The sequence below is a fragment of the Amblyomma maculatum genome, chromosome 2, assembly GCF_055883805.1.
Source record: "Amblyomma maculatum isolate TAMU_Amacu chromosome 2, ASM5588380v1, whole genome shotgun sequence".
NCBI classification, from domain to species: domain Eukaryota; kingdom Metazoa; phylum Arthropoda; class Arachnida; order Ixodida; family Ixodidae; genus Amblyomma; species Amblyomma maculatum.
In genome coordinates, this window is record NC_139345.1 from 72523391 (window position 1) to 72550890 (window position 27500).

Sequence of the window (27500 nt, forward strand, 5' to 3'; positions counted from 1 at the left end):
ACCGCGTCGTAAAGGCAGGGAGGAAGGCGGAACACCCTGGAAATGCTGACGGTCGGATAACACCGGCAAGAATATGTATTACTTTATGTTGACTAATAAAGGTAGCACGTCTTTCCAGGCACTGCAGTACCCATACTATTTGGTTTGATTTGGTTTACGAGGATTAAGATTCAAAGCAACTCAGGATATGAGAGACGCCGTAGTGGAGGGCTCCGGAAATTTCGACCACCTGGGGTTCTTTAACGTGCACTGACATCGTACAGCAAACAAACGCCTTACTTTTCGCCTCCATCGAAAAGCGGTCGCCATGGTTGGGATTCGATTCCCGCATCCTTGGGTACAGCAGTCGAGCGCCCTAACCAGTGCACCGTCATGGAGAGCCGTATATATATTATTTGTCATTACATTACTTATCATTACAGAAATATTACAGCTTCTAGAGATATTTTTTGTGGCATAGATTATGCAAATGAAGGTTATGCTTGTGCACATACTTCTGATGGAAGCACGGCGAAAAATAAATTAAGATTGCGAACGTGTTTGCACCCCCTTAACAGGGTTGCGTCGACGGCCAGGCGGCTTTGCTGGGACCGGGGTCATCTAAATCGAAGTTCTCGAAACCTGTAACTGCTAGAGCTTCTCGACTCTTGTTTAAAGCGCATAACACGTAAGGGTTTCACAGTGGTTGTGGACCAAGCGTTAAAACAAAACGTGTCATGTAAAGCGCGCGCCGTGTAACCCACTACGTTGCACCAAATATTCCAAACAAGGGCCGTAATGAAGAGTATAAAGAGGTTTCACTGTGCGCAAACACATGCACATTTTATTCCATCCTGTATAAAATCTTACAAAATGACCTTACATCATATTTAACGCGATAGTGCTAACGTTTTTGCCATTTAGAAACCCGTATGTTAATAATTACGAGAGATGCGCTAAAGCGGGCTGTGCACATCAATTTTACAGAAGGGCACATTATGTAGTACGTGATAGAGCTTGACGGTTAGGTTATTAATTAAAATATTAAATCAGATTCTTTAGATTTGTTTTCAAATGGCCGTATTATTATACTGAATTGTAGGCTGTAAAGAAGAAAGGCAAGCTCAGCTTTTAAGTTTTCTGAATCGGCAGTGCTGTTAAAAATATAAACATAAAAAATGAGCGTATTAAAGCTAGTTCACTTGGCTTTTTCATATCGCATAATTTTATAATGTCGTCGTTGCACGTGGTGATGCCGCCTAAACGATTTTAACATCTTCCACATCATTTGACCCATAAATGGTACCAATATCTGACGCATAAGAAATGCGATAGATGCCATTTTCTGAATTTGAGATGCCGGAAAGGCAACACAAAGTGCTTTCAACTACGTAATTTTGATCTTTGATGGTTTAATCCGAATCGACGATTAAGAAAAGTTTTAATTGGGCTCGCTTTGGTGTTGGCGACCTTCGTTTTCTCAGTGTAGTACAGCCCTTTATAACCAAAAATAGAAAGTTGATTAGTCACTACGGTTAATAATGGTGGAATAATCATGCTCTTCACATACACGATGCTCGCCTTGCTCCTAAATATTCCTGTACAAACCTCACCTGTTTCAGAAGCAAGTTCGCAAATGGTTAAAAAAAGTACCATCCTTATTTTCACGTTCCTGCCGCAGTCACGTCCCTTTTTTTGTGTGTGCGCAGTATACGTTGAAGATATGTCTGACCGACTCGCCTAACAATGCACTCTTCTAAACAAAATTTTGCCATGTATGCAACCTTCTGCCCGAGTTTTTCGTTCAAAGAGGCCGAAACTACGAGAACATCTCGCATCGTTACCTTTTCACATTCTCCAGGTGCTAAGGGACCGTAGAGCATCCAAGTACGTCCACGGCATCGCCATTCACTGGTATACGAACGCCTTCATCTCCCCGCGCGTCCTGGACCGAGTGCATGATAGGCACCCTGACAAGTTCATCCTCAGCACCGAAGCCTGCAATGGCGTGTCGATAACGCCCTGGAACCGCGTCGAGTTGGGAAGCTGGGAACGAGCTGAGAAGTACGCCACCGACATAATTCAGGTGAGACGGTGGTGATCGATATACAATCCTTAACGCTGCCTGTTCTTGAATAACCGGCGAGAGTTTTTCCATATAGAATCTGTTTTGCATGAAGATGTTTTTCTTTTTTCTCGGCTCTGTCAGAGGTAATTTGCGTTAGATCGAATCTGAACTTTATAAGCCCAATGTGTGGTTCCTCATATGAAAATTTGTGCTTTAGTTTGCTGAGCAAGTGACAATATTCTGTACATTTTCCAAGGGTTTCCCCACACGTGGGCATCCTGGAAAACGAGGTTGCTAACAGTCTCACTCACGAAGCACTGTCTGCTGAACCATGAAAGAAGGCCCCTAAGAATTTCAAGGAATTCCTAAAAGAGGCTGTCATTAACCGTTTTCCTTCTCTGTGGTGTTCTTTCAACCAACGCTGCATGACCGAGGTACCTGAAGATGCCTAAAGTTACTCTACTGCACCGCATTCGCAAGGGTTTTGCTCGAATTGTTACAGAAATGGTTACAGAAATCTGGTAAGATCATAAAACGATGCCACAAAGGCGTCTTAAATTATTATTTATTGCGGTGCTGCAATGAAACAACGCACAGCGGAATTAAGGCAGATGTAATTCTGCTACTGCCAACTACCACATCTTCCTTAGATATATGTTGAAAGACCCAATTCACCTAAACCGTGCCCCAGCAGACACTAAGCAGGAGGTGGTTTGTTAATTAGTTTTTGCTCAACTCATGAAAATTTGTGGAGTGCACATAATAAAGTGTACGGATCCCATTAGCTCCTTACGCTTCAGCGTTTAGTGCCGTTATTCAGTCATTTGCGACCCCAAATGACGGTTTCACAGAAATGTCAATTATTTCCTTTCACATCTACTAGATGTCTTTTGAGCTGAAATTTTTTAGTATTTTGCCGTCCCTGTTTCGCTTAGTACTTTGTTATGTTATAAAATTCAAGTCCTTTCAGTATTCTGTTCCGCGAGCTATTGGCCTCCGGTATATTTCTCTTCCCCAACTGATATATAGGATGTCAACCATTGGGCTAGTGGTTGGACGGATTGGAACCTCGCCCTGAACACACAAGGTGGCCCCAATTGGGCCAAAAACTTTGTCGACTCACCCATCATTGTGAATGCTACTGCTAAGGAGTTCTACAAGCAGCCAATGTACTACGCCTTGGGTCATTTCAGGTACGTCCGTATAGTACGTTTCCAGGAAGCTCAAAATTTAGAGTTCTGTGCTTCTGCTCTCTTCGGTCAGTTAGGCGCTGTTCTTTTTCCTTTTATTTTTCGAATCTTCATAACCTATTCATGACTGTGATTTACATTTCTTTTGCGCCGCAGCAAGTTCATTCCTAGAGGAAGTGTCAGAATCTACTCTCGTTTGAAGAATGGCCATTCTAGACACTCGCGCGTGAAAAAACTGGAGTATACAGCCTTTAGGACTCCCGACTTGGCAGTAGTCGTCATCGTTCTCAACAAGTAAGTATAGTAGAGCCGCTAAAACGCAAGTTCGTCTTAAAGTGGCTTGTCGCCAGCATCATCAGATTCGCATATCATGAGTCAAGAGCAATTTTATGAGATTCGAGAAGCCTTTGAACTATGACTTCTCTTTTCATGAGACGCTGCTTCAATTTACATTTTAACGTCTATCCAGTAGCACAAGGTTGCGTGCCCTTATGGGCCCGACCTGAGCAGTATGGGCTGGTGACTGCTCGCATCAAACCTATTTCGCTTCCTCTCGAGGGACAGGGTGGACACACAACACGGTTCGGCTGCCCATCATGACTAAATGGATTTCTTGTAGGCTGTCCACGACCTTGTTTACAATTATTTAGAGATTTACAGTTTAGTTCGCTATAACTCATATTACTCTTAAGTGAGGAACTACTTCTACATTTCAGTCCGGCATAGCAAGAGTTGTCGTCAGCAATAAAAAATTACCGTACATAATAACTGAACATCATTAATTAAACATCTTTCAGGTCGAACAACGAACATAGACTGATGCTCAAGGATTTATCAGGATTCGGAAGTGTTCGGAAAGTCATCAAGAAACGGTCCATAACTACCTTTATTTGGCGACTACGTCGGCCGGGTTCACATTAAAGGGTTAAATGTTTTTTTTTTTTTTTCAACGTTGTCTTCCTTCTATTTTTCTAACACTGAAATTGCATATCTTTATCGCGTGTTTTACGCCCTTCCTGTAATCTGGGCATCGACTACTGGTGGCCTCTACTGGCCAGTACCTGCAAGCAGTCTAGCACTTTAAGAATTAAAAGAGCGCTGAAAATGTATCCATCAAACGTAAGAAAACATTTGGCAGAACGCTTAACACTGCAACTTATGAGAAGGTGAAAGCATTACGTTACATTCTAGGAGGCTGAGGCATGTTATGTTGCACAATGATTATGGTTAAATGTGATCATGCGAGTCATGATTAGAGTAATGTTTGTGCGAAGTGTAAACCTGACATTACGTTACATCGTAAAGTGCTGAGTCATGCAGCGGCCAACCAATCAATTCCCGGCCATGTCATCTGCCAACTTTGTAACCTGCTAGAAATATGCACGAGAGAAAGGCTGTGTGCTGGCAAAGTTGGCAGGAGCGACGTCGACACAAAGGCTACATGTGAGAAGACAGAGGATTAGGCTACGTAGTAAAGTGCTGACTCGAGCTACGTTGCATAATGACTGTTGGTCACGAACGCGACTGTAAGCCATGACAAGCGTAAGGTTTGTAAAAACTATAGACCTGACTTTGGTAAGTGCTGAATCATGAAACGGCTGACCAATCAGTACCGTAAAAACATACCTGCATGACCTCAGAGTAACATCTCTGACTCGGGATTCGAGGGTCCCGGTGGGTCTGATTCTCATTTCAATTCAATTCAATTCAATTCAATTTTATTATATCCGTTCAGTACATTCCAGCTTATACATACAGAAGGAGGTACCAGAGTCAGTGACTGTATCGGCACCTCCGATAAATGACAAATAAAGATTAATATACAAGACAGCAATAATTCACAGTAACATAAATTGAACGTAGACAATAAATAAGTTCATAATAGAAATAACATTATTTTGCAACAAAAAAGAAACTGAGCAAGCAAGTTAAAAACCAAATCAAACAGTAATAAAATATGTGCATAAAAAGGCATGACAGTACAGACTTTGAACATGTTAAACCACATAAAAATACATACCACGTAAAGCTGATAACATAGTCATTATTCAATATTAGATTTCTGTTGTTAAAAAGAACCGTTTAACTTCCGATGTAAATATGTGTTTGTTAAGGGGTTTGACGATGGATGGTAACGCGTTCCAGACAAAAGGACTAGGACAAGAATTGAACACGCTTGTGGTTTTCACTTCTTGTCCTTGTCTTTTTGTGCGCAGTACCCCCCTTTTTTATCATGATTGACCGACTCGCCCAACAACGCTCTCTTAAATTGTGAAAGGTGGCTGTTGGTACGTGGTTTAATGATGACACTGTATGGGACTTGGGATTTCATTCGTAATGAGGATTCTAATGCGTCCGCTTTAGATTAATTTATTTAAATGTGGCAGCTGGCCACAATCTCCTCCGCCGAAAAGAAGGCCTGTTTTATGGAGTAGTTGGGAGGCAATAGGCTACCACGATGCCTGCAAAGCACGTCATCGACCAAACACCACCTGCCAGATGCATGTTCACAGTTTTTTCGCGGCATAGACGCGGACGCATCCGTATGGTGGAAGCCGCTGCAATGTGTTCTAATGTGAGATACAGCCTTAAACACGATGATACTGACAGATATTATGTAACCTGCCCTTCTCCTGAAAACATTCGCCTTAGCATATATAGACTTGCAAATATCTAAAGTGGCTGCGGTTTATATATCTCGGATAAGCGGTTAGGCAAGTGAAAACTTTTTATGCTTTGTAAGTTATGTTGCTAACCCAGGGCAGACCCATATTGGTAACCTAGTTTACAGAACGGAAGCTCGATTTAGCATGGTCAGAAACGGTTTGCTATTTTTTAACTCCTCCACGACTGTCTGCGAACGTCAGGGAAACGCAGTCGAAGCACTGGTCCCACTGTGCGACTCCTCAATTGCTGTCTACGAGTCTGAAGGACATCAGAGCTGGGTCTAGACGATCCGAAGCTGTCGAGGGCATATTGAAGCGGAACGTCCCAGGAGGCGAACCACATGGGCGACGGGGGCGATGGAAGGAAAAAGGTAAGCAGGGGCTGAAAGCTGTGTGACATTGTGTCAGACAATACTGTATATTTGTGGAGCTATGTACCAGTATCAATAAAGTTTGCCAGGTGTCTGAAGAATAAAAAGCAGCAGATGTGCAAACTACAAGAAGCGTGGCGCAGGCTCTTCGCGCCACACTTGTGGTCAAGTTCCCGGTGCCAATGACCTTGGCGCGACGAGGCCAGTGAAGCTGTCAGCTTAAAACGGTCTCCGTATTTTGCACTCAGCTGAAAGACCAGGACGAGCAAGTGGAAGAAAAAATATTACAGACCAGTACCGTGACTGGCCCACGAATACATAATCAGCCAATGCAGCTTGGATGCTCACTTTTTTTTTTTTGTAGCTGGCATCTCCGCCAGAGAAGAGGCAGGGAGCTAGTCGAGCCGCTGTCTCTTGTCCGGAGTGGTCCCCGCTTTCTTCTCAATGACAGCCCATTCCTGGCGTCATCATACAGGCCGTACGACACAGGGAGGCGGAATTTGCGCCAAGGACCTATGTTCGTGGTAACCTCGAGGCACAATAATGGGAGTTTCGAAAAGTTATGTGGAAATTATCAGCTCATTTCCTAGGATTTGAACACGGAATGCACGCTCAGTAGCATTTGACTTACTCAGTGCGCGTATTTCACAATAATATTTAAGCTCCATTTTAAGAACAGTTCATCTGCGATTACGATGTTTAAATATAGTTCTTGGCCGGAATTACAGTGCATACACACCAGAATCATAGCGAAACAAAATGCACCAAGACCTCAAATTGCGACAGAGCGTCATTGGCCCTCTTTTTATTTTACGTTAGCTGTTTTTGTCGTGCCAAGCGGCCAGCTATATCAACTCATCACTGGGCGCCAGTACTGAGCAGCTGTGTCTCCAAGGTACGGATAACCAGCTCATTGGTGTCGCACTGAGAAATAAAACAATGCTGCTTGGTATTGGCCTTTAAAAGCAAGAAAGCAAACACAGGAACCATCTCAAGAACCTCTGTATGCGGGTTGTATTAAGGTCATCATGTTACTATTAATTAGAACTGTAACTGTCTTCCCTTTAATCTTGTTGAGGCATAAAGCTATGTGCATAAAGGTTGCAGGAGTAATGTACTCTAAAACGAACATCACAACGATGACTGTTTCGATATCTGGATTTTTATGTCTCAGTGTTAGGTTACGAACCTATAGACCGCTTCACAACCCTGAGAGAAACCGGTTTCACTGGACTGAGAAGCAGGCTTGGGGGGAGAATCTGCAGGTTTTTCAGTCTATAGTCTCCAATATGGCAGTGCCCTTTGAACAATTTTTTAAAGGTCTATATGGCGGGCTATTACGTTAATTCGGATGCATCTGCCGTGCATTACATGAAATTTCATTTTCGCGACTTTGTAAGTAGGAACGACCTCCCGTTTACGGCAACCTATAGACCGCTTGCAGCTGTCCTTTATAAAGAGCGATATAGTAGTAGAGTGTAGGACAGATGAAGAGGAAGGTAGAAAGCTCACAGGACACAAAAGATCTGATTATGAAATGCCAGAGCATGAAAGCCGCATAGTATAGCTGATATTTTGGTATAGCCTACAAAGATTATCAAAATTAATTAGCCTTAGTCAAAATCTCAGTTTAGAAGAAACATATGTAAACTATACTAGCTGCACAGCCATCATATAACCTTTCAGAGAGAGAGGATAATAAATCCAAGTCAAGAATAGTGTCAGACTAAGGGGGACACGATTCCTTTGGAGCTATACACTCGGTAGCGTCTTAACAGCGATATGTAAGAATATGTATATGCTGAAGGTTATAGGAGACTGCTTTAGCAATATGAGGTCGACAGATAATATTGTCTTGCTTAGTAATGCAGGAGCTGAACTGCAAAGAGCGATCGATGACGTAGACGACCAAAGCAGATGACGGATTTAAATATTAGCGCGCAGAAAACTAAAGCACTGTTGAACAGGCTCGGAAGTTTATGAGTACTTTATGATAAACTCCCCCAACCTTACCTACTACTACTTAACAACTACTAAAGTACTACTAAAAAATATGATAAACAGTCAAGTTTTGGAAGTTAAATGAATCCATGATTTTTGCCGAGAGTGGCATGGTGAGTGAGTAACTCAAAAAAAAAATTATGTATAAGACACTCTCAGATTCTGAATGGCAGTGTGTCCGAATCGTGAGGAAAGGTATATAACAGCTTATCTTAACTGTACTCACCCGTGAGACAGAAACGCGGAGGCTAACGAAAAGGGTTGCACTTAAATTGAGATCATATCAGCACGCTGTGGACAGAAGAATGAAAAGCGTGGAGGTAAGAAAGAAGAAGAAAATAGAACGGGTTAGGGAGCTAACGGTAGTTAATGACATCTGAGCTGAAATCAAAAAGAAGAAATGGGCATGAACAGGAGGGGATTCGTACGCTGCTATCATCATCCTCCTTTTTTTCTTCAATTGCCAAGTGGAAGGAACATGTTCTCACCGAAAGCTATAAGATAGATCACATTATAAGGCAAATAGGAAATGACTAAAAATCCTGAATCTTTAGATGCAAATACTGCCGGATATGTTATCACCTAGTCGATGACAAAGTTGCTATCCGTAGTGACTTGGAGGTCACTACGCCTTGATTAATTTTTTCATGTGGGTATGTGCCATGTTTCAAGGGGCCAACAAAAGGAATAAAACAACAGCGGGCTCCAAGCAGCAGTTTGTCGAGTTCCACCCGGTACAGCAGTTATTTATAGAACCTGATTTTTTTGTTGGGCGACTAGGAGGAAGCGGTGGGAGCCACAGCTTCTAGTTTACGAGTCAAGTGTTCAGGGTCGACATGCTGTGCTGGAAATGGCAGATCTTCGCGCGATGAGCAGGAAGCGTCTTTAGATGCTGATGGGAAGGGTGTCCAGTTCACCACTGCTTTAAATGCTCGAAGCATCGACACACCTTCAGAACAGAATCATAGAGCATTCCTTTCGAAGAAAAAGTTTCACACTATAACAAACAACACCTTTAATTTGTGACAAAACATCGCGTAACAACAAGACAAGACAAAAGCGCAGCGCTTGTGTCTTGTCCCGTTGTTACACGCTGTTTCGTACAAATGAATAACGAACTTGCCCAAGCTGCTGTCCTAACATGTTTCAGTATGTGCCCAAGCTTATCTTCAACCGAAAGGCCCTTACAAAGTTTCCTACACAGTGCAAATACTTCCTAAATAAATGAAACGTATGATTTTGCAAACGCATGCACGCCAGCCACCAATGGCGAGACGACGTCTGTAGGCCTTTTGAACAAGTCTTGACGCTTTTGCTCGTACATGCGACAAGGTAAGAGCATCTTTGTTGTTTTTAGAACCCAACAAGCGGTGTTCTGGCAAGGGGTAAAATCACTTTGGCAAGAGAGCGTTGCATCCCACTTGCCACGCTTGCTGAAAGCTATAGAACTAGACCTCGATATCCAAATCATCTGTATTGTAGAACGTGCTCGGGTCGGGAAGGTGTCTTCTGGTCGCGCTGTTCTGCTCGGCCCCTTCATCGAGAGGTGCTACACAGAGGTCTCGACAGAGGAATGTGCTATGCTGTCGGTTGACAACTCTTGCCATCTTCGATGAGCTGTCGCAAACTGCGGTGCTCTCCCTGTATGAACCTTCGGCTGGATGTTCGAGAAGAAAATGGCAATAAATGACTATATATGATACAAATCTCGTATTCCGAAGAAAATGCCCGCATTTTTTATATTATCAAGGATCTTCGTCTGAGATAAGTTATTATATGCGTTCTTCCTGTCTGCCGCCATCACTCAACGTTAAAGACACCTACGAGGAGAAGCAAGTGCGACCTATTGAACTATGTATACAGTTCTTGTACTTAGGTTTAACCACGGAGCCCAATGTATTGTGGATGCCATTGTTGCCCTTTTTGCTGCCACCATGTCAAGAGCATGGCAGTCATATTATGATAAATTCTACAATTGCTCTTTTCATATGATGTGTCTTAGTAGGCGCGATTGTCGTTTGGAAGCTCTACTGCTTCTAAGCATATTGCCAGCTTCTATTTATTGCTCATGTTCGATGCATATCAGTGGTAGGAGCAATCGAGAGATAGAATCAGAAGTCATGGCAAGTGCAGCCATGACTACCGGCATCGCCCATATGAGTTTATTTACAGCGAGAGTATTAAAGGTGCCGTTCTCCAGAGAGTTTGGCCGCGGTATTGTCGGCGTAATTTTAATGAGCACAAAATGATGGCGTGCCTTTTGCAAGCGGTAAATGGCAGTTGATGTGGCCCGGCACTGATCAGTCGTCGAGTTATATGATGTCTCGAGGCAACTAACATGACCGAGTTGGTATCAGCTTCCAACTCGGGAAGCTCCTGTGAAATTGGGGCCCAATCCTTCAGGACTCTTGAATCCAGAGTTAGACTTGCTACCCTCAGATATATAGGCAGGTTCGTACGCCTTAAGGCAAGGCTTCATATCTATATAGGGTGGCCCTTCCGATACGTTGGTAGCTTACGACTGTATGGTAAAGATTATATGTGAGATAAAAGTTTTAAGAATAATTGAATTAGTGATTATGCGAATGGCATGCATACTGCATGCGCATCGCCCCCTTAAAGACGCTTAAGTGCGGCACCAATCGTTTACTGAATTTCCTGGATAGTAGGCGAATCTGTCCCATAGGGCGCCGCACCTAACTTAAAAGGCAGATGGTTGAGGTGGGCGGGATATAGCCCGCATTGGGTTTATCATGTTAGGAGGTTGTTGAGCCGTTGACGTTTGGACTATAAGCGACTGCTTTCGGTCTGTTGGAGTTTAACCCCCCCCCCCCCCCCCCCCCCCCCGTATTACTCATTTACTACGTTTAAAAGGGCGTCAACAGCTGGTTCAAGTCTCTATGGGCATAACTGAAACGTCGTGACTTCCAGGTTATTTTCTTTCGCTCACTTTCGCTCATGTGGCAACTGGAGAGCGTGCCTGCTCTTTTTCTGCAGTAGAGTTCAGAAAAAGAAAACGACTCCTACCTCAAGTTCAAACTCTTTCGATGTGAGCTATAGGGGTCGGGCTAGACACACACCTTTAGAATGATATTTGATCTGCGGCCGCTCCTCCGTACCTTCCTTTTAAAATCCCTTGTAAAGCCCTGTATTTTCGTTCTGTGCCCAGGTTACTGCCCCAGGCAGTCGACATCTTATTACTCACTGCTTTTCTTGACAGGCGCTTCTTTTGCCTTCTTATCTTTCTTTTATTGCAAAAGCAATACTGCGACAGGCCTAACCGCTCGTCGCTGTGTGCCATGCTTGTGTCCGTGGTCCTCGAGCCGGCGCTGCGCCTAACAGAAGAAGAAGAACGCTCGGTCTCCCGCAGCTAATGCTTTCGCTAAATATTCAGTTCAGCAGCGTTGAATCCTTCTAATCTTTTTCAACGTGTCTCTATCTGCAGAAGAGAGAATTTGGGAGTTGTGTCGTGTGAATTTATCACTTATTTATAGGCAATGCTCTTAGTCCATTTTACAGCCTCATACAGGAATCGGTTGTGGAGCTTTGTTCATGAAAATTGCGGTTGATGACGCGAGGTTAAGTGCAGAGTAAACTATAAAAAACTATAATAACTGATATTATAATATTGTATTAATTAACTATAAAATCTGCTTCTCCTTTTTATCTTGATTTCGTCTGTAGTTCAGTTTTTAAACCTCATCGGCAGCGCACGGCTGTTTGATGCACTTTCGGCTTCAGCCAGTCGTGAGCGCTAAGCCATAATATGACTTGTGCTGCGTTTACTCTGTAGGGACTCTACTTCAGTTGCATTTTAAGACACCTCTGACGACAGAACAACCTATTTTGTGCTGCTAATGGCATTGTTCGACTTTATCGCACTTCCCGTGCTAACTATAAATGCTGGTTTTAAGTACGTAGTTCTTCTAGCTCTTCTTGTATGCACGCCGAGGGTGACCATGACGCCATAATGGAGGGGGAGCATCACTCTGAACCTAAGGTAGAAACTAAACGAACTCTGGAGAAACTTACCTTGCAACCCCTGGCGCCTACGTTGTTCCCTCTCCGAAGTATTGCTCGGCCAACAGCGTCTTCTCCTAGAGGGCTAAACCACCGCGCGGTGGGAATGAGCCTACTCTCTACTCTGCAGCCCGAGTGGCACATGCTCAGTCCTCTTGACGAGTGAACGAAGCTTAAATGTCACGGGCGGATTGCCTATTCTGCTCGCCAACTGGACCCTGGCCACCTGGGAAGCAATGGCGCCACCCTTCGTCGCGGTGTAGAGCCCGAAGTAAGCAATGAGAGCGGTGGAAGAAAGAGGTACCGGACGCTGCACTGTGCCGTCCGAAAGATGCTACGGGCGGATGGCTGTGTTTGGCAGGGCCGAAACAACGCCTTGCAAAGATGTTCAGTCTATAGAACGCGCTGCCGGCTTTGCAAAATATTTCACATTATGCCTACTCTCCGATGATGCTAAGTAGCACAATTTTTTTCCGAACACTGAGAAGTCTTGGTGTCATTTGACTTTAACAACCTGCATCATTGCTTTTCCTGGCTGGTTTCTGATTGCTATGAACACAATTCGACAAAAGTTTTGCTGTCCTCTATACCATCTGTAGGAGTGCATGCTTATATACTGTTGGAGGTGTGCTATGCACCCGCAATAGTAAAATCTATTGGATGGAAACTCTGCTCACTTTAGGTTGGCAAAACGGATTACGTTTTTTTTTTTTTTCATACGATTCATGGCCAACACCTTATGCGTTGCTGATATGTGGTCTTTTGTCTTCGTATCCGGAGAAGCACTTGATCCACGTCATACATGGCATATCGCTGAGTGCAGGGATGCGCTCAAATTATGCAGATACTCCACGGTAAGCTGGTAACTATAATCAAGGTACACATTTCAAGTTATGATGCGTGGCTGTGAGTTTAAATTTCACAGGAAACATGATGTAATTTTCTACAGTTTATCGTACTACCGACTTTACCTATGAGGCTATCAAGATTAACATAGTTGAGAATGATACGTCTCCCGCTCAACACAAAACATTTGACCTTGGGGCCGGTCGGGATGCTGGCCACTAAACGAAAGCAGACCCTGTGACCTAAGAACTTTTGACCGGGGGTGTACAATAAAGTTGTTGGACGCCTTGTGGCTCACAGAGTCTCGATATCCTATAAAACCAATTTTTGTGAATGAATATCGGGATTGTTCTGTTGTGTATGGCGGCAATAGCAAATTCTACTATTGACCTGATGTGAACACGAAATGACTAGTGCAAGGACAGATTGGAGTGAAAGTGAAATTGCATATCAGGGGTGACCATTACCTATTTTCCGGTTTTGGTTTGAATGATAATTGTGAAATTTTGACGGATCCTATAGTGCATTCGGATGAACCAGTAGCTGTTTTCTGTTGCATCTTCATAAACATGCGGCCCCTCTGTACGCCGGGGTAGAGGCACGTTTGTCCGCGTCTTGGCGCTGACTTTCGTGTTGCTCTGTGACCAGGTTCTCAACTCTGCGTTGTCTCGGATCATCTTCAGATCTGATAAGACACTTTCTGTCGTGCTTCCACTGGCCGCAGCGACAATTGAGGCGTGAAGTACTGTCTCAAGACTCGGTAGTTGTTAAGCGCCAAGGCTCAGCGTGGCTGCGGAAGGCCTCACAGTAGGGCCACGTAAACCTCCATCAGCTCCTACACGGTGGGCCGAGTACCTGGTTGCCTTCTTGCCCTGGTCCCATTGGTTGGCAATAACGCCACGCTTCAGGTGTTTTACAGTCGTGTGACACATACTCAGTAAAACTCGAAACCTTGCAGACCACAGCGTAGTAACGGCACACAGAGCAACACGTCGCCCGCAATACGCACTTATCTTGTTTTCGCCTAGAGATGCTGAGTGTTGTTTACTGGGCAACACCGGACTGTGCGCAATGCACACCGAGAGTTCTTCTTTTCATCTCGGCAGTCGGGGCTCCACTGCGTATGAAAAGCGGAGCGTCTTCTGCCGCTGACACTTGCTCTCCAGAAGACTCCTACCTTTCAAGTTCGTGACTGCTTGTGAAAACAAGACGCCATGAGAATAGGCTTATTTACCGCAGCAGTCGTGCTGGGAGCTGCTACATCAGGTAGGCCCACATCACTTGCACGAAATACCGAGTTGTTGTTGCAAATGAAATCGATGAAATGCAGGGATTGGAAGCGGGGCACAAAGCGATACTTTTTAACGTGTTTTAAGCTGACAAAAATGGGCCTTTTTTGCATTCTTTATATTCTTATAGGCCTTCATTTTGATTGTAGATTGAGCACCCAATGGTAGATTGTGCATTTTGTAGATCCTGCAAATGGTGCCAATGAGCAAGATAACTGTCCTGCGCCGAAGAAATCTCCACATCAAGCCTGAGGACCGCTGTCACCGTTGATTTTCTGAGGAATGCTTCAAATGCCCGCCTAGGAGGATTAGCGGCTGTTCTGTTCCAGTAAGCCAAACAGTGACGATTGATTTGATGTGCAAGTAGTTAATTTGACGGCGCTAAAGTACGCAACATGACTAAATAACGAATTTCTGTACAACATGAAGGAATCCTAGCCAGCCGCAGGTAACTTAACTAAAACTGGTCACTATACTTAGGGACCTTAAAGGATTTAGTGTGTTCATCTTTTGGAGACAAAAGAATACAAATTTCGTGCAGCAGCGTTTGAATTCGGACACTGAAAATTCAAAAATTGCGGTTTTGTAAGCCTCGTCTATTATGTCTTTTCGCTTTCACCCTTCCGTACCTATGATATGAGCGCGCATGTACGCACGCTTCAAAAGACGCATACGCGGTCTACACAAAACATAGTCACGCCAATAGCTCACTCATAAAATGTAATGTTGCTGTTTTCTTGCTGGACAGCGGTAAACGCCAACAAAATAGGGGTCGTGGAAATGCCCAGATAACGTTTATTTATTGTTATTTATTTGCAGTATATTTCAAGCCTACAGGGAGGCATTGTATAAGGTGTGCGGAATATAGATATATATAAAATGGCAGAAAAAGTAGCAAAACAGTCGTACTAACATTGTTAAATTACAGAAAACTATTTCGCTTATTGTTAACCCAACAATCAAGCATAAGAAACAAAAGATCGTGGAAAATGTCTTCAAAAAAAGGAAACACGCATAAAAGTAGGCAGGGGGAGAAAACACGTGCGTAGCTACAGGAATGAAAAACAGTGCCAAGCAACCAACCACATGAGATACATTAAAAATAAAAAGAACAAACAAACAAACAAACAAACAAACAAACAAACAAACAAAAGAGATGACACTAGAATAGATAAGGGAACGTTTATTTAAACGTTTTCTTCTTCAGCACGCGGTAAGTAAAACAATCTTTCAGAAGGATAACTGCAATGAACTCAGACATGATTGAAAATACGATGCTTCTCACTCTTGCAAATGGAACATCTTGACGTATACATTACTTCTTGGTTTCACAGCTGCACGTGAAACAAGCGAGAACACCTTTCGACGAGCTAGGACGAAGAGCAAGCATTTATAATCGGTTATTTGATTCAGCCCTACAACTTTCTTGTAACATGCTATTACAGCTACGTCAGTCGACTTGACTATAAGAACCATGGGGCATTATAATTGTTTTTTGATCTTTCTTTATTGACTGGTCATCTTTCTTTATTAAAAACATGTGGTTATGCAGTGTTAGCACACGCTCACGTAGAAAAAATTGTGCGAGACTCAGACTTCCAAAATGACTCGGCACTGATTGCGCATTCTCAACCGTAGCTCCAGCACTGGGCTGCAAGCGGAGGGACTATGGCCGGAGCAGCATCGTGTGTGTATGCAATGCCACGTACTGCGACTTTGCCGGTGACATCGGCCCACTGCCGAGCGGAGCAGACGTTGTATTCGAAAGCAGCAAGGAAGGCCTGCGGTTTGTCAAGACCACTGTACCGTTCGGCGAAGTGTCTGGTCAGTTCATGGACTTTCTCCTCTTCATGACTAAGGTTTTTTATGACTTTGTGTAAAGTGTTTGTTTTTAGGGCAATTCGGAGCATGATCATATTTCTGTTGAAGTTACTAGAACGGTTTCAGTTTTAAGGGTTGTTTGAACCATAGCTAAATTTCTTTTTAAGCTGTTACTATTTTAGGTTTCATACTTGCTCGTTTCTTATACTGCTCATAACTTCATTAGCTTTGTCATAGCGTTCCTCTTTACAAATTGCTTCAATCAATGACAAATCACTCATGCGTTCGTAAAGCTCCCGAGTAGACTAATACTGCCCGCACATTTTCCACGATGGTTGCAAAATTTATTACGTCTTCCTCTACAGAATCGGAAGGTGATAGCACTGCACAACTAGTGATCAACGCATCGATCACATACCAGGAGGTGCTTGGCTTCGGAGGTGCATTCACAGATGCCGCAACACTGAACATTAAATTTCTTACGAACGATCTACAGGACGATATTCTGAGGTCCTACTACTCTCAAGAAGGTAATATTGACGCACTTCTCAATAGCAAGAATACAGAAAAACAGAGAAAAAAAAGAAGAGAGGATAGAAGAAACAGTTACAAATTTCCTGGCCCGGAGAAAAATAATGAAAACCAGATTTTTAACTACCCGGACTGCATGCCGGAAAATCCGACCGAATTTAGGAATTTCGTTTTTTGGTTACATCTTCTTTTTTAGTCGCAAGTTAGAATGTTGGCTGATGAGGCTCCTCTTTGGAAGGGCCGCTTTGGCACCAACCGAATTCGGAAGTGTAATGTAGCTCCGTGAAATAGGTATCAGTACTCCACTATAGGGTGCCTAGACATTCACGTGTAGCTCCCATCAACATACATCAGATGTCAGCAACGGCGAGCTAGGGCTGAGTGCATTCTAGGTATATGTTATAGCAATGAATTAGATCTACTGTCATCTGCAAAGTATTTGGTGCTGACTGAATTTCAATCACATTTCTATATGCGTGCTCTTACTAAAAAAGAAACATAAGCATGTAGCTTCGCTGTTTCCTCCTCCTCTCCCCTGTCCTCCATCTTACGAAGAAAAAAAAATAAATAACGTCTCCTTGCCTGCCAACAGGGATTGGATACACCATAGGAAGAATTCCTTTGGCAAGTTGCGATTTCTCGCAGCACCCGTACTCGTACAACGATTCTCCCGGTGACTTTGAGCTCGCCAACTTTACCCTTGCTCCTGAAGACCTGGACCTTAAGGTATTAGTAAACATAGCGAAAAATAGAAGATTCTATGCTGGCAATATTCGTTGACCCGGTAACAACTTTCAGCTGTGTGCCTTTTATTATTTACGTTCGGTGCGTCGTTGTGCGGACCAAGGAAGATTCTTAGTGACGGATTGTCTGATCGTAAAGGATGGCAAGCGCATTCTCTCCCCTGCTACTGCGCCTTGGAAAATGGAGAGGGGTTTACGCCACTGGTACGCGAGTATGAAAAAATGCTGGCGTGCGAATCCGTATAACATAGTAACCTGTTGCCCATTTCACAGCATTGTCGTTACTGAAAAACATTTCAGTAAAACTCTGTATTAATGAGAGTTTTCACTGAATATCAAGAGGACAACCTCAAGATCCCATAGTCGAGCATATATGAGGGCTATGCGGTTGCCTTCCACAGAACTTTATTTAAACGTATACTTTTATTAGCCTAACTTTGTAATTATTGCTATTGCCATCCATCTTCCACTGAAATATGGAAAACATCGACAGGTTAACTACAAGGGTTCTGAGAGAAATGTGCGCTGCAAATAACTAATAATTTGGGAAGTCCTGAAGATTGCAGCTAAAGACCGTGTCACGCTGAACTTCGTGCCATGTTCGTCGCAGATACCTTACATCAAGAAGGCCATGTCTCTGTCGAGTGAGCCAATCTGGCTCTTCGGAAGCTCTTGGAGCAGCCCTGCATGGATGAAGACTACAAACTCGATTGTAGGGGGAGGATTCCTCCTCGGCGAACCGGGAGGCCCCTATTACAAGTCTTGGGCAAAATATTACGTCAGGTACGGTGCACACGGATGGGCTGAGGAAATGCTGTAACAACGGCAGGCTCGTCGCGTGCTCACGCTTCCTTGATCGCGCAAGAACCGATCAGCTAGATAGATAGCAGAAACGTTTGTGCACACTTTTTCAGTATCCTCTTTGTGCATCGTTCCATGTACCCTGAAGTGAACGTCACACTTTTTTATTACCTTTCAAATTTTTTGACCTTGCGCGCAATTTGTTCTAAGCACTCTTCTGCATAGAAATACTGTACATTTTCAAGAAATATAAACAAAAGGAGCTAAAGATACACGATTTCGGCCACTGCCAGCTGCAACATGATTTTTCGCGCAAATATGAAGACTAAGGGTCATTTTGATAGGCTATGCCTCGTAACGCTGTTTATAGAGAGTGTAACACTCCTGCACTATATAGAGGCGAGCGTTTGGCGTTGATTGCGTCTACAGTTAGTTTACATATACAGTTTAGTGCTGTTTCTAAGTAAGTTCTGGAAGTTTTTTTGCGTGGTCTGAATATAGGAGAATGATCACCTCTTTGATTGTATGTCAACGCAACCTCTTAATTAGAAAAAAAGGCGAATAGCATTTGTTCCAAATCTAATCGAATGCGATCAGTGCAGCATCACTAGCGAATCAGATACCGATAACGTAGATAAAACCCAAATTGGACGAGGATAGAACCTATTTGAATAAAACTCGAATATTTGTACTAATTTTCGCTATTTTCGTGAATATTATAACGTGCTCGTAGATACGTCGGGAACCACAAGCGAGCAAACTAAAATATGTTGCTTAAACGAGCCGCACTTACCTGTGCCTCCGACGTAATAAGCAAGTCGGCCGGTGGTGATAGTGGAAAACGTACTTGACGGTATTCACAAAGCGGAAGATTCCTGTTTTGGGCCGCACTCAATTTAAAGCTGATGGTGAACTTTCGAAATAAGGCTCTAAAAATACCTACAATAATCTAGAAAAACTTAGAAGCAGCTGCGCAGGGTTCCAAATATTTTAGATCAGTCTCTTCGCACCTTTTGTCGAAAACAGCGATATATTTGTGTTCCAGCGGCCTTGGGCACGAGCAAACATGTGTAACAATATTCGAAGAAAATAAGCCCTTGTGCGAAACACTGAAACGCCAGCGGTGGCCCTATAATATGGTGTTGTGCCGTTTTGAGTTAAAGCCATCCTTTAAAGGCGCAAGACTAACCTCCATTTAGGAGTTGTAGCAAGGGTTCAGCATGTTACCTTCATAATAAGCATTCATAATAACCAAGCCGTAAGTATAAGACTACTGATGACGAAAACAATTAACCATAGTCGCATAAGTTATACGCATAAGACTACGGAGAACGAAAGGCAATTTCTAAATTCACGCCGAAGGACATGAGATGGACATGAGGCTCCTACTTATGAACCACGGCCTCCGAGATCGGACATCAAGGCAGGATTTGGTTAACTTGAATGAGCCCTGCCGTTAGACTCGTCTTTTAAGCAACGTATGAGCATTGTATTTACGCCGGTACACGAATGGGCGCGCCGCAAATCTGGACTCTTCAACCGCGATACAGCATCCCTATGGCACTCGGCCTCGGCGCGACCGTATTTGTAGGCGCCATGGAAGTACTGCAGGCCACGTTCGAACCTCGTTCTAAATGTTCAAAAGAATTTAAAAAGGTGGATGACATATTTGAGTCGTTTTGAATTAATTTGTAAATATACTTTTTGACTGGTTCGATTAAGCAAATAAGAGGATATTCAGCTGCTCCGCTGTTGGAGATTCGAAACATTTATTGCACATCACTTCTTTAGGTGACTCCCTCCCTCTTAGAATCCTAAGAGCGCGCATGTACAGTCATATACACCTTTCTATCGGGTGGCCAGAAGTCAGACGGGCACCACCACCATGTCTTGCGCGAGGTGAGCACTGTGGTTCAGAGAACAATACGATGGCTCCGCGAATAATACGATGGCTCCCACGTATACTGGACCCGCTGCACCGCCTCGTAGGAGATGCATGTGACGCTAAGCCTTACCAGCCCGCTATAGGGCACGTGTTATAACTGCCGTTGGTGCTCTGACGCCTCTTTCTCAGTGCAAATATAGCGGCGTGTGGCTACGAAACGAGCAAATTATAAAGCGCTTATAAAGTAACAGAGGTACGCTCTATTCACACAATTTTACAAAGGGGTGAAGGGTGCCGCTATATTGGGGAGCTGGGCTGCTCTTATAGCACAGGAAAGTGTTGACGACTGCCCCCCCCCCCCCCCCTCCGATTTCTCTAGGGGCCGTGAAACTGTCTGTAGCTTCTGCAGAGCGCAGGCGTGAAATTTCTCGGCGATGTACTCAAGGAATTGATAAATAGTAGTTTGTAGCGATAGCGTTTCATGGGTGCGAATATGTAGGACAGCTACACATGACTAAGTGTTCAATAAACACTGGGCATGAGAACAATATTCATTAGCGACATTTTTGAATTGACAGGAGCGTTTATGTCACCCCGCGTGCCCAAAGATTTTTGCAGGAGTACGAGCGCCGTGGCGTTCCCATCTGGGGCCTAACAACCCAGAATGAGCCGACAATGGCCTTTTTGCCAGGATTCCACTCGCAAACTCTGGGGTTCACCGCTGCTACCCTGAGAGATTTCGTCAAGCTAGATCTGGGACCGGCGCTTGCAGAAGCGGGCTACGGACCGGACAAGCTGAAAGTCATGATCATCGACGATAACCGCATCGTTGTCAAGCACTGGTCAGACGTGGTGAGCATGGAACTGTCCCTGCATCTTTCATGTGTCGGTAGCCGGCATCGCTTTAATGGAAAGGAAGAAAAAAAAATCTGACGAATTGTTTTACGCGATTGTTTGAATAGAACACAAAATAATTTTACAGCGGTAGTTTTGAGGCAGTTTACGCCATTTGTTTTCTCCCATCGTCATCGCCGTCGCCGCGGTGACAGTAACTAAGTACGACTGATTAATTATCTAGCCCAGCTAGCCCAATTAACCGCTTCACTAAGTGCGACTGGCACGAAAAAAAGGTTACACGGACACTTAAGCGCCGCCTTTAAGGGCATGACGCGACCCCTGTAATTCCCCCGTTTTTCGGCTCCCATTTGTTATCCTCGTTCCCGTGAATGTCATTTGCTGCTAGCATGTCATTAATATTTTTATTTTGGTTCTATTATCACAAACATTTTAATTACCTCGTAAGATACAATGTCATATGAAAAACCACCCGACGTAGATATCAAGCCTCCGTTAGCTAAGCCTTACGAACAAACCTGCATGCATGGCATAGGTGCACCGTGGCCAACTGTGGATCCAAGGGTCCTGGAAGACTGCATTCTGATCTCGCCTATCCATCTCCATGACGAATCCCGAGTTGTCAGCGCCTGCCAGCTTGGTCATTTCATACGGTCTCATTACATCATATGTCCCGATGACCAGTCATTCATTGTATGTCTGTGTCCCCAGCCAACTGCCACCTTCAAGAGTGACACCCGCGATTTCTCCGCTCGCAACGAACGCGGATAGTAGATTTTCAGGAGAACGAGACATTTAACACTATCGCGTTAAAATGAAGTTAAAATAACCGGGTCAATAGCTTGCAATGCTTGGAATAAGGTGCGACCCGGGGCATTCTATGCCACATGTACTTAAGCTTCGCTTTAAGTTTAGGACGAGATATCATTAAGGGGTCGCTCATCATTCTCACGGAGCCATTCACCAAACGGTGCGAGACGTTTGTGTTCGCGGTAGCCATGACGAGTTACAGGAGACAGCAAAATCTTGCCCCCCCCCCCCCCTCCTCCCCCCCGGTGTGGCCATTTCTAACTGTTATAGGGCTGCACACCGGCCCCCCATATAGCTCTCCACTGGTTACTGCCCGTTCAAGATAGGAGTGCGCACCAAAAGATTGTGCTCTAAAACAATTGATCCATGTTTTGGGAATCTTTTCCTAACTGCATGACTGCCATAATGGGAAAAATGGCTTATCAGAAAGCGGAGTTCAGCTGACGATTTAAACTCCCTGGAATCACCAGTGATTTCAAATATTGGGACCGACGTCTTGAAGCAGCGGCATGTCAGGCCAGGCGCTTTAATAAAATTGTACTGGTTCACTCTAGCCTTGCAGCGTCTTTTCTATCTGGTAACGAATAGAGGGCCGAGCCACATTTTTTTAAAAGTGAATTGTTTAAAAAAAGATGTCGGATCGTTTACTCAGTTCATAAGTATATTCGGATGACCACGCAGATATTGGGCGATTCAGAAGCGGCCAAGTATGTCCACGGAGTCGCTGTTCACTGGTACGACGATAATGTCATCGGACCACAAGTGCTGGATAAGGTGCACGAAAGTTTCCCCGACAAGTTCATCCTGGGTACGGAGGCGTGCACTGGGCTGGCACTTAAGCCCGAAGACAGAGTCATGCTGGGCAGCTGGGAGCGTGCGAGAAGTACGCGACTGATATACTCGAGGTGAGACGGGTGCTTGAATGCTGTGGGAAATTCTGCTCTGCTTAGAGCGCCGAGGCGAAAAAACCCTCGAATTTCGAATTAGCTCCACAAAATGCTTATTATACGTCACAAACAAAGCCGATAATGCGCGAGGTGTAATGAAAGCAGAAACCCTGAAGTTAAGACGCTCGACATTACAGTTAGCACAATGCGAAGAAAGAACGGAGTTAAGTTATATCGCACTAAGAGGGGAATAAACTGAACTGAAGCTGGGGACGCACATCATAATGGCTGGTTAATTGAAAAACACCAAAATATGTTCGGAGAAGTTCAAAAAGCTCAGGTAACACTTATGTGAACTGAAGAATTCAATTCAATTGAGGATTGAAGCTGAAGAAATCTAATGAGTGGGGATGATGAATACAATTCAAACACTCCTTGTGTGGACTCACTTTATTTCCTATAAAGTAGGTATATCAAATTTAGTAGGAAAATAAAAAAAAGGATGAAGTTGACTTTATATATACATTGTGACACTATAATGCCGATAGTGGCGCTACCAGTGTCATTGAATAGTGTTATTTGTTACGAAGCTTCGCGGCAGGTTCGATAAAGAGACAGAAGGTGCCGCAAGGTACGCCACTATCCGTCTACAAGGGCTTGAGAGCTCCAGAAATGGCACTTATGAAAGGCGGCGAACTGTTTTTTTATGGTTTTCGGGTGAGGTATCGGCAAATTGCTCCCCTCAATTAAGATATTTCGCGGGAGTCAGCAACAAAGTAAGAAATTGGAGAGAAAACCGCTACGTACACAAACGTATGTTCACTCAGCGAAGAGACATTCCAGAGGCATAAACGATGTATCTTACCGATTTTCATTAGCACATTCTCTGACTTTCGCCATATGAATGCTAGCATTCTGTAAACTGACTGTTATATATGCAAAACGCCCAGCACGAAAGGCAGCAGAAACGTCAAAACGCTGCAACCAACCCCTGTGTAGGGTCTCTTGCATATACAGTTCAGTCGTTCAGTCGTGTCCGACTCTTCGTGACCCTATGGACCATGTCACGCCACGCTTTCCGGTCTCTCACTATCTTCCTAACATCACATAACTTTATCTGTAGTGCCTCGAGGATGCCATCTAACCATCGCGTTCGCTGTCTACCCCTTCTCCGGCGACCCTCAACCTTTCCCAACATCAAATCTTTCTCCAGCGACTCCTCTCTTCTCACCAGATGACCAAAGTAGCTGAGCTTTAACTTTAGAATTTGACCCTCCAATGAGCAGTCAGGGTTTATGGTCGACAATATCGACTGATTTGATCTTCTGGCAGTCCAAGGAACTCTCAAGAGTCTTCGCCAGCACCCCAATTCAAACGCGTCAATTCTTCGGCGGTCAGCCTTTTTCACAGTCCAACTCTCGCATCCATACATCACAACTGGAAAGACCATAGCACGAGTTATACGGATCTTGGTTAGCAGACTAATGTCTCTGCTCTTTACTAGGCGGTCAAGGCTAACCATTGCTCTCTTTCCCAGAAGCAGGCGTCTCCTAATTTCATGGCTGCCGTCTCCTTCCGAGGTAATCTTGGAGCCCAAGAACAGAAAATCTGTCACAGCTTCCACTTCTTGTCAATTGATGCTCCAGGACCTGATAGGGCAAGACGCCATGATCTTTGTCTTTTTAATGTTCAGTTTAAGCCCAAACTTCTCACTTTCTTCTTGTACGCGCATCAGAAGTCTCTTGAGTTCCACTTCACTTTCTGCCATTAAAGTGGTATCATCCGCATATCCAAGGTTGTTTATACGTTTTCCAGCAATCTTCACTCCAGCTGAAGACTCGTTCAGACCGGCCTTCCTCATGATGCACTCTGCATATAAGTTAAATAGGCAGGGCGACAGTATGCACCCTTGCCTCACTCCTTTCTCAATCGGAAACCAAGCTCTTCGCAAAACAGAAAGGACAGAGTTCTGAGAAAAGTGAGCAAACGTGGAGCACTCCAGCCTGATTATTGCTGCGAACGAATACGCACACGACCCGTAACCAAACGCCTGGAATTTCTTTATGCGAAACGGAAGATCAGCGGTCGGCACGTGTTGATCACGCGTATCTAAGTATTTGTCACTAGACGCAAAATTTTGAAGGAATCGTAGAATGGTGGCTGAGTACCACCCTTCATAGGGTAATGAAATGCCTCGGGAGAACTCTTTGCGTTAGGTTGATCGAATGGGCAAGGATGCATGCTGGCACTTCACGGGCGCTTGAAAGGCACCTTCCACAAACCTGATGCAGCCGAACATTTATGCAATGGCTTGCGCTTTCTCATCTGGTCATGTATGAAAATACCGACACATTATGCTATAAGCTATTGCAGCATCATAAATGTACCCGAATCGCATATACAAGCTATAAACTAAAATCAGCTGCATTTTAAACTGCAGTTTATTGGAGCACTGATGCTATACTCTCTTTAAAAACACAGCTTTTATAAGGTAAGGAAGCAAAAAAAAGAAAGGGGAATATAGGTTTGCACCGCCGTGGTGGTGCAGTGGTTAGGGCGTTCGATTACTGTGCCCAAGGATGCGGGATCGAATCCTGGCCACGGCGGTTGTTTTTCGATGGATGAGAAAAGCAAGGCGCCCGTGTGCTGTGAGAAGTCAGCTTTAAGAAACCCGGGGGATCGAAATTTCTGGAGCCCTCCACTATGGCGTCTCTCATAGTCTTAGTTGCTTTGGGATGTTAAACCCCACAAACTAAAACAAACCAAACCGAATGTAGGTGTCGACATCATTTGGCGAAACATTCAAGTAAACAGCGGGTAGCCGACACTGGGTTTTGGCTGTGATTCCCACGGACGAAGCTAGAGCGTCGTGCACTTCTAAATACTGATTAAGAGAACTTTCTAGGACATGCATCACATGTATCAATCTAGTGGCGGCATGTTCTTAAAGACACTTTAAGCCCAAATTTAAAAATTTTCTAGTAAAACAAACGTACCCACAAAGAGCCACATAGAATCCTTTTTTTTTATACAGAACAAAACTGAATATAATAGACTTTATTGGGCCTTTAATACATTAATATTCCAGTAACTTTTTACATGTGGGTATAGCCATATGTTATCGCAGAAGCACAAGTTAGGCTTAGGCCCCTCTTTTAAACGACATGCAGCTCCTCAACCAAAGCCGCATTCCAGCGCAATGCAGGGTAACGTTTTTAAGGTAAACATCTCCATTTACGTTGAGTCACTCAGTCGCTCTAATGGGCTTCTCCACCATTCCTCTTATAGGACCTCAACCATTGGGTTAGCGGCTGGATGGACTGGAACCTCGCCCTAAACACTCAAGGTGGTCCCAACTGGGTAAATAACTTCATGGACGCACCCATCATCGTGAACGCCACAGCTCAGGAGTTTTACAAGCAGCCAATGTACTACGCCTTGGGTCACTTCAGGTACTCTCGTCCACATTTCCTTGCATTCATGTTTCAAGCACGGAGGTTAAAATATTCCGGGGCAGAAAAATATTTCCTCTCGTTTACCAGTGCACACTCTGGAACGAATCTGACGAGTGAACCGATTTGCTTTCAGCAAATTCGTACCGAGAGGCAGTGTCCGGATCGACTCAAGCTTGGAGGGAGACACGGCAGCGCCTAAACTCGAGTACGCAGCGTTCAAGACTCCAGATTCAGCTGTCATAGTAATTGTCCTCAATAAGTAAGTATCCGCAGTTTCCTGTAGAAGCTCGCGAGTTCCTGCTTTGCGTGAGGCACTCACCTGCGACCAGCAGCGAAAAGTACTGAGCAAGAACTCCAAGCAATGCGAGTCCGCAGCCACTTTGCTTCATTTCAGTATTGATCCGGATTCTCCTTAATAACAGCGCACACGTTATTCTTGCGAGATTTTAATTTGAGGAGCTCAGAGCCACAGACTTAGTTCCTGGGGTCACTACCCCGAGTTAACATTAATATACTGTCGGTATAGAATGCCCTGTCTCTTTCTGTCCTTACGTGTGTGTTTTAGCGCGCTATTGTATATAGTCTTAGAAACAAACCGGCACTGGTTAATAGAGCAAAGTTGCACACTCACCAAAGACGCACTTCTTACGTCGCAAGAAATCTTCGGCGCCTTTACGCTCTTGCGCGTAAAGAGAGCGATTTCCGCTACAGTAGAATGAAGTACTCACAACTTTAATACAACACGACAGTGACAGCGGCGTTATTACAAATTCATCAGCCTATCCCACGCGCTGAAAGCAAAATAATGTTACACTATAGAGACAACCAGTTGAGCTGCGTTCGTATTTTCTATGTACTGTTTCTATAAGCCAGTGAACCAATTGTGGGCCCATGAGCATTCAGCGTATGTTTAACAGAGTCAAGGACGCGTCATACTATGACATTTAGCACCCGTTCAAGCAAACTGACTTAGTAGACTAGTTGCGTCATTTGTTATCGGCATGATTCTTTGAAAACGTTATTGTATCGGGAGCATGTCGCGTTTTTTCATTATAGCACACCCATAAAAATGTTACCATGCTGGCTGTACAATGAACTTCAGAAAATGTTTAAAATATCGCGATTATTCATGCGGTAGCGTTAAAACTGCCATTCTACACAAAATTTGGCGTCACCGCTGTCGGCGTAGGTGTTCCGAGCGAAAACTCCCGGCCATGTCTCTGGCTGGTTGTAGCTGGCAGCTGACACGGCCGGGCATTCATTGTTCGTAGAGTTGTGGGAC

At 44.2% G+C, this 27500-nt stretch overlaps 1 protein-coding gene and 1 pseudogene across 2 annotated transcripts in view; both read left to right on the forward strand.

Annotated features, from left to right (window-relative positions):
* The window catches only part of LOC146198970 (lysosomal acid glucosylceramidase-like), an 11423-nt gene extending 7265 nt beyond the window's left edge, over nucleotides 1-4158 (forward strand). Inside the window, exons 5-8 of the mRNA XM_084592012.1 lie at nucleotides 1841-2065; nucleotides 3077-3240; nucleotides 3394-3531; nucleotides 4035-4158. Coding sequence (XP_084448138.1) covers nucleotides 1841-2065; nucleotides 3077-3240; nucleotides 3394-3531; nucleotides 4035-4158 — 651 coding nt within the window. The remainder of the gene's footprint in view (nucleotides 1-1840; nucleotides 2066-3076; nucleotides 3241-3393; nucleotides 3532-4034) is intronic.
* Nucleotides 4159-14355: 10197 nt separating this feature from the next.
* The window catches only part of LOC146198971 (putative glucosylceramidase 4), a 13775-nt pseudogene continuing 630 nt past the window's right edge, over nucleotides 14356-27500 (forward strand). Inside the window, exons 1-9 of the transcript XR_014704663.1 lie at nucleotides 14356-14407; nucleotides 16069-16254; nucleotides 16617-16781; nucleotides 17375-17508; nucleotides 18136-18308; nucleotides 20820-21063; nucleotides 22558-22781; nucleotides 26052-26215; nucleotides 26352-26477. The product of XR_014704663.1 is annotated as a putative glucosylceramidase 4 (transcript). The remainder of the gene's footprint in view (nucleotides 14408-16068; nucleotides 16255-16616; nucleotides 16782-17374; nucleotides 17509-18135; nucleotides 18309-20819; nucleotides 21064-22557; nucleotides 22782-26051; nucleotides 26216-26351; nucleotides 26478-27500) is intronic.